General features: G+C 52.6%; 1 protein-coding gene across 1 annotated transcript; it reads right to left on the bottom strand.

The window, feature by feature from the left end:
- Window positions 1–1432: 1432 nt before the first annotated feature.
- HPS6 (HPS6 biogenesis of lysosomal organelles complex 2 subunit 3) lies at window positions 1433–4643 on the bottom strand. The gene has a single exon (XM_032313354.1). The coding sequence runs from the start codon at window positions 4446–4448 to the stop codon at window positions 2037–2039; it is 2412 nt and encodes an 803-aa protein (XP_032169245.1). The 5' UTR covers window positions 4449–4643; the 3' UTR covers window positions 1433–2036.
- Window positions 4644–7833: the final 3190 nt, after the last annotated feature.

Genomic DNA, 7833 nt, shown 5'->3' with positions numbered 1-7833 from the left:
CCAGCCCTGGACAAGCCTGAGGGGCTGCCCCCCTTTCCCAGAGAGACTGGGAACCTGTCCCTAGTCCCATAGGAGCCTAAGAGCCACTTTAAGCCCAGGACGAGGCTGAGCAAATTCTAAGCTGTCGGTCCCGGCTGAGGATAAAGCTGAATGGTGGTCCTTATGTTGGTCCCAAGCCTTGGACAAGGAATGGCTGGGGGCCCAGGATGATGGTGATTAGCGGCACTGAGGGCCCTACCCTAAGCCCAGAACCAGGCTATGAGGTCACCTGAACAGATGTGGGCAGGGAAGCCCTCTTTAGAGATAATCCTGCAACTAAATCCAGGTAATGGACATCAGTGTTAGAGATACTTTTATTTCTTAGGGAGTCAGCAGAAATGTGCCTCTCATTTCTAAACCAAAGGGGTCTGCATGTAGCTCTTCTGTCTGTGGCAGCTCCTCCCCTCAACCAGGGCTGCTTCAGGAATCCCAGGGTGGACAGGCATGGGCCCAGAGCCCACCACAATTCCTACCCGGTTTCAGAAGTCTTGGGGGGAAGAATGCGTGCAGCTCTGCAGATCCTCGTCCTCACAACACGTGACACAGATAGCATTAAACCAGGAAAGAGGAGTGCATTCAAGCCTAAGCAGGTAGCAGCTACTAGGCTGTACAGTGAAGTGGCTCAAATCTTTGAGTTGCTACTCTCTAGCTGCCTTTCTAAGCCTTTATTTCTTCACTTGTAAAAATGTGGATACTATTAGCACTTTTCCTCTGGGGTTATCAGAAGCATTAAATGTGGGAATTTTTAAAGACCAGCAGAGTGTCTGGCATATATTAAATACTCATAAATGTTAATTATTTTATTAATAGAAGTGGTCACTTCAGTCAACAAATTCAGATTCAGCTACTCCCTCCATTATCCACAACCCTGAGACCCTCAGCTGTTCAAAAACACACAGCTTGTATGTGTATTTCTGGAGTGCTTTCCAACACTGATAACTAATTCTCTAAAGATACCAACTGGGTGTCCTTTTCTTCTTTTTTTCAAGATTTTACTTATTTGAGAGAGAGAATGAGAGCAAGCATGAGATGGGGGAAGGTCAGAGGGAGCAGCAGACCCCTTGCTGAGCAGGGAGCAGGAATGTGGGACTCTATTCCAGGACTCCAGGATTGTCATATGACCTGAGCTGAAGGCAGTCCCTCAACCAACTGAGCTACCCTGAGCAGGGTCAGTCCTGGTTAGTACTTGGATGGGGGTCTCACATGTCAATTCAATTCTTACATGAACTACCCGGGGTTAGAGCAGGACCCAAAGGTTAAGGTCTCAGTCCCACAAGACTGACCCCACTTCCAGTGCGAGTTGCAAGTCACCGTACTTCTGACCCACTGGCTAGAAACTGGGCATTCCCATGCTACAACCTGGTTTGACGATTTGCTAGAATGGCTCACAGAATTTGGGGAGATACTTTAATGACATTTATAAGTTTATTACAAAGGCTACAACTCAGGAATAGCATGATGGAAGTGATCCATAGGGCAAGGCACAGGTTGGGGGGAGGGGCGTGTGTGCAGCTCCCATGTCTTCTCTGGGGGGTTTCACCCTCCCAGCACCTCCATGTGCTCTCACAGAATTTCCTTATTCAGGAGTTTCTATAGAGCTCAATCTCTAGCCCCACTGGCCTCCCAGGATGCTGGGGATCGGGCTGAAAGTTCCAACCTCGGTATTTCAGGTGATGTGTCCCACCCTTAGGGTGGGTGTTCCCACCTTAAGTTACCTCATTAGCATAAATGCTGATGTGACCTAAAGCAGCTCCTTATGAATAACAAAAGGCACTCCTATCACTCAGGAAATTCCAAGGGTTTTAGGAGCTCTGCACTAGCACAATAACCTGAGGTCAGACCAAATATATATATTAAATCATACATTTATCTCTCATATATATATATATTTTAAGACTGCTCTAGAAGAGAGAAAAGTATTGCACGCGTAGGACCCACCCTGGCTCTGGGCCAGCTCCTAGGCACCTTCCCTGATTGCTGTGTCCTAGAAATGAATTTCAGCCTGTGTCAGTCACATAGAGGCCCTGTCCAGATGGTGCCCAGGCCTCCAAGCCTGAGTGGTCTGATGCCTGGAGGGTAGTCATAGGTCCCCGAGGTGGGGTGGGGGGTGGAGTGCCTGGGTCCCATAGGATGTCCTCATACAGGCTTAGAATTGGGCCCGAGGGCCGTCCTTGAGCCCCAGTCTGCTCCAGCAGGGTTTTGAGCAAGCCCACGGTGAGAGGAGGCTCTGTTCCTGGCTCAGGGAATGGGGTAGGGGAGTCCGAATCATCTGGGAGGTGTGTCCGTAGTAGAAGCAGGAGCTCAGCTGGAGCCAAGTCCGGTGGGCACAGGCGGCAAAGGAGAGGGAGGTGAGCATCAAGTCGACGGTGCCGGGCAAATTCGGCCAACAACAGTTTGAAGATCTCACTTCGAAGCAGGGGACTGGAGGGGCCTAGGGCCAGGCCTGCTTCTAGAGCCCGCTCCCATTGCTCCTTTTGGACAAGCTGCCTCACAGCTTGGAGCACAGCTTTGGGCCGCCCACTGCCCAAGAGCAGCTCCAGCTCCAGCGCCTCAGATCTGGTCCCCTCCTCACCTAGGACTGCCAGGGCTCGACGATACAGGGGCAGCCCCGGGCCCCCCGCCCCCCAGCCTGGCCCACCCTGCTGCTGTGCCAGTTCCACAAAGGGTGGCAGCCATCGTGGCTCCAGCCGGCAGAGGCACTGGCACAGGAGTTCAAAGACGGGTAGTATCCCATTGGGGGGTTCCTTTGCAGCTGAAGAACCTCCTAGTACCTTCTTCCACACATCAGGGGGCGCATGGGACCTCAGCCTGCCATTCCCGTCTGGCTGGAGCTGCAGGGCCCTGAGGATGGCACCCCAGGCTGCTGTAGGAAGGGCTTGGAAAACTGTGTTGAGCTGGGCCAGCTGGTCTCCCACCAGTTCCGTCCTCAGCAGGCGTGCCACTTCGTGCTCTGCCAGCTCAGTCCAGCCAGCTTCCTCATCATCCCCAGCCACCAGGTGGGCTTTGAGCTGATCTAAGGCCCGGTAATCTCGAAGCTCAGCCCTCAGTGTGGTCAACAGTGTAGATGGGGACACATGTCCCTGGAGAATGGAGGCCAGAGCCTGAGGTGCCCGGAATGTGCTGTTGTGTCTCAGTTCCTCTGGGGTGAGCTGGGTACCCCGCAGGCTCCGTCGCTGGTAGTACTCGCAGGCCTCCTCGAACACTAGGTCCTCAGCTGAAGGCACCTCAAGGCCCTGTGGGGCTTCCCAGCCTACTCGAAACAGACCCAAGGCTGAAAGCAAACGAAGACCCCCTCGGGTCTCCAGCTCTTCCTCATCCTCCATGCCAGGGGCTGGGGGTGCCAGTAAATGTACTCGGTCTGTACTTAGGACCTTCCTCTCCAGCAGCTGCCCGCTGCCCATGTCCAGCAGTTCCAACGTGGAGCCCAGCACACAAGCCAGAGTCCCATGAAATGTTCCCAGTGCTGCAGACCCTGCCAGGCCTGCAGGTGCCTCCTGCAGTGTGCCCACGGCCCGCGTACCACCATGGGATTGCACCAGACTCACAGTGCCCCTGAAGTCAAGCAATAACAGTCCCTGGGTAGTTGGGGCCCAGGTATGTACAGTCAATGGCTTCATGGGGGACAGCAGCCCAGGAAGGCCTCGGAGCAGTGTCCGGAAGTCCCATGTGTCCCCTCGTCCGGGATTCAGGCTCTGACTGTGGGCGAGGCCAAGACATGGGGCAGCCACCATCACCTTACCCTTGCCTGGGCTCCAGATGAGCAGAATGTGACTCACGCCAGGCCAGGTAGTGGCAGTGGGCACCAGGAAGAGGTCCTTGCGGGAGGCCAGTAGTCCGAAAGAGGGGCAGTGGTGCAGCAGTATGTGTGTGCGGCCCAGGTTGATGCCGGCCTCCCCGCTGGGCTCCAGGGTTCGGAAGCACACGCAGTGGCTGAAAGCAGCAGGCGGCCCTTGCCAGCAGCCCTCAGCGCCATCCTGCCGCTCCTCGCACCACACCAGGCGGCCTCGGGACGCCGCCACGGCTACCACGCGGGCTCCACCGCCCGGACACAATTCGGTGCTCCGCAGCAGCCGCCAGCCAGGCCCCACTCCCGCGCCCCACACCTCGGTTAGGCCACTTTCCCACACCAGGACCAGCGCCGGTCGCGCCGGCCACGGCAGGAAGAAGGCATCTAGCGGTGAGGGGTGGCCGGCCGGCCAGGCACGCTCCAGCTCCGCGCCGGGGCCACGCGACGCGACCAGCAGCTGCGGGCTCGGCGCCCCCGGGGGTCGCAGGAGCAGCAGGTGGCGGCCGTCCGGGCTGCAGCGGACTCTTACGGCTGGGTCCCCGGCCAGCAACTCCCGGAGCCGGCCCGCGCCGCTGAAGTGGCTGAGGTCGGAAAGCAGCCGCAGAGTCCCCATACGCTTCATAGTTCGCCCGCGAGGGTGCACGACCGGGCCTGGCCGCCCTATGGGGCGAGGCTCGGCGCTCGGTCGTGGGTTCCCGGCTGCACACAGTGCCGGGCCGAGACTTCCGTCCCGCGTCGATGAGGTGGGCGGACGCCAGGCCGGGGTAGTCTGCTCCGTCTCACCGGGTTCACGCCCCGCCGGCGCGACCCCGCCCGCCAGGGGGCGGAGCCACGGTAGCCTCGCGGGGGAGGAGCCTCCCGAGCACCCAAGGGTCTCAGCGCCTCCTTTCTTGCCAGTACTACCCACGCTCCTTGAGTCGCATTGTAGGCCAACGCCCCAAGCCCGGGTAAGCGCAGTCTTACTCAGGAATCTCTCAGGCTGATCCCTGAACTGAAAGTGTCACACTCCCAAGGCTTTCCTTCCTTCCAAGCCTCTTTCACCCCAGCTGGTCATGAAATTTTTCTCAAGCACCTGCTAAGTTCCCGGCTGTGTAGGGAGGCCTGAACAAAACAGAAAACTTCAACCTCACAGAACTATCTAGTGGGTTGACTATCTAATGGAACATAATAATAACAGTTAAGGGGCGCCTGGGTGGCTCAGTGGTTTGGGCTGCTGCCTTCGGCTCGGGTCATGATCTCAGGGTCCTGGGATCGAGCCCCGCGTCGGGCTCTCTGCTCCGCAGGAAGCCTGCTTCCCTCTCTCTCTCTCTCTCTCTCTCTCTCTCTGCCTGCCTCTCTGCCTACTTGTGATCTCTGTCTGTCAAATAAATAAATAAAATCTTAAAAAAAAATAATAACAGTTAATACTTACAGAACCACCCCCCCCACCTCCCCACCCCCGCTAACAAGCCCCTGGCACAGATACCAAAACGAAGCACAGAGAGGTTAAGTGAATTGACCAAAATCAAAGGGCTCTTCAGCGGGTAGAGGGAGAGGTGGGATTTCCATCACAAGCAATCTGAGTCCAGAGTCCTTGCACCATACCTCTTTACTATAACAACAATTCATCACCAAAACTAAGAATTTGCTAGAAAACAAAATTAAAACACAGTTTAGCGGCACTAAACAGTCTCTAGCAACACCTCCAAGTTGATATGCAGGAGTCCTTCCGACCCAACTGCCCTCTCAAGTGTATTCCTTCTCCCTCCAAACACAGTTCCTCTTGATGAACCCTGCTTCTCTCTCCTTCCCCCAACAACTTCAGTGTGAATTTTCATCCATTTCTATTTCATCAGCCTCCTTCTGTCCTCTTGCTTTCAGCATAGAAACATTCTCCAGTCTGTTTGGTCTCGGAAGTCACTTTTTTTTTTATTTGACAGAGATCGCAAGTAGGCAGAGAGGCAGGCAGAGAGAGAGGGGGAAGTAGGCTCCCTGCTGAGAGAGAGCCTGATGTGGGGTTGGATCCCAGGACTCTGAGATCATGACCTGAGCCAAAGGCAGAGGCTTTATCCACTGAGCCACCCAGGCGCCCCAGAAGTCACTCTTTCATCCTCATCTCCCCACCACCTATATCGCTGTGGCTTCCTCTCCTCTTCCCTTTAAGGTCAGTTTCTTGCAAAGATCCTCTAGCATTTGCTACCTCCACTTTCTCTCCTATTTATTCCACAAATCACCTGTGGTAGATGTTCCTGAGGTCTTCAAGTATATATTTTTATTTTTATTTTAGATTTTTTTTTCTTTTAATTTGTTAGAGAGAGAGAGCAAGCGAGCACAGTCAGACAGAGTGGCAGGCAGAGGCAGAGGAAGAAGCAGACTCCCCGCCAAGCAAGGAGCCCTATGTGGGACTCGATCCCAGGACGCTGGGATCATGACCCCAGCCAAAGGCAGCTGCTTAACCAACTGAGCCAACCAGGCGTCCCTCAAGTATATATATATACACACATATATATGTATATATATAAATTTATTTATTTTTTTATTTTATTTATTTATTTGACAGAGATCACAAGTAGGTAGAGAGTGAGGAGGAAGCAGGCTCCCTGGTAAGCAGAGAGCCGGATGCGGGACTTGATTCCAGGGTCCTGGGATCAAGGCAGAGGCTTTAACCCACTGAGCCACCCAGGCGCCCCCCTCAAGTATAGTTTTATTTCCTTTTCTCTTTGAGAAGTTTGATGACCTCCTTTTTGAAAGTCCCTCCTGTGATTTCCATGGTATCTTTCTCCTATTGTTTTCCTCTTTTTTTAAGATAGTATTTGGTTCATCAATAAATGTTGGTATTTAAATTCTATCACGGGCCCTTTCCTCTTTCTTTCTTTTTAAAAAAGGGTTTATTTATTTATTTTAGAGACAGAGAGAGCACGAGGGCGGGGCAGAGGGAGAGGGAGAGAGAATCTCAAACCTACTGAGCCACCCAGGCACCCCTATTTATTTCCTTCCTTCCTTCCCTCCCTCCTTCTTTCCTTCCTTCCTTCCATCCTTCCCTCCTCCCTTTCTTTCTTTCACCCTCTTTATTTGAACAATTACCCTTAAGCCAATCTCTCAAAAATATTTATTTACAACCTAGGTATCTCGGCTGAGCTCCAAAAAAGGGTACCTACATGTCTACTAAATATTTCTGGCTGAATGTCTCACAGACATTTCAATCTCAACATGCCCTAACCATCACCTTCCTGCCCAAATTTGCTCTTCCTCCAGCTGTTCTTAGTTGCCATAGGATTTCTTTCATCTTTGTATCCTCACTTTCAAATTAGAGTTTGGCACAAAGAAAGACTTCAGTAGATGTTTGGTGAAGGAATGAATAAGCCTGAGTGAGCACATGTCTATGTGTGTGATATCCCTTAGAAACCTTTTGGCTAAGAATTATAGAATAGTTACAGAAATAGCCTATCTTAAGGAAAAGTGAAATTTATTAGAATATAAGCGGCTCACAGAACCTGTTAGAGACAGAAGGGGCAACTTTGGAAAATGAGCAGGAAGCAAGACACTCTTTGAAGACAGGAAACAGGAAGTACAACTGTTTTTCAGCAGGAATCATAAAGCCAGGATATACGTGTTATGAATGAATTCTGACTATCCTTTCATCTTTGCATTTTTTTTTAGGATTTATTTATCCATTTCAGAGAGAGAGGGGGAGAGAGAGAGAGAGAGAATGAATGAGCAGGAACAGCAGAGGGAGAAGGAAAGAGAATCCCAAGCATACTCCATGATGATCTCGGAGGTTGATGGGGGGGCTCGACTCTGGGCTCAGTCCCATGACCATGCAATTATGACCATGAGATCATGATCTGTGGCAAAACCAAGAGTTGGATGCCCAACTGACCATGCCACCCAGGCGCCCTGATCTTTGCATCTTTTGACCAAGAGTCAAAGCTCTTGGAGGCTGCACCTAGTGGCCAAGCCCAGGTCACATGAACTCATTTACCTTGGTTGCTCAGGGCCTAGTTTTCACCAACACTACCTAAAGGAAG

The sequence above is a fragment of the Mustela erminea genome, chromosome 14 (assembly GCF_009829155.1).
Source record: "Mustela erminea isolate mMusErm1 chromosome 14, mMusErm1.Pri, whole genome shotgun sequence".
Lineage (NCBI taxonomy): Eukaryota > Metazoa > Chordata > Mammalia > Carnivora > Mustelidae > Mustela > Mustela erminea.
This window is presented reverse-complemented; position numbering and strand designations above follow the sequence as displayed.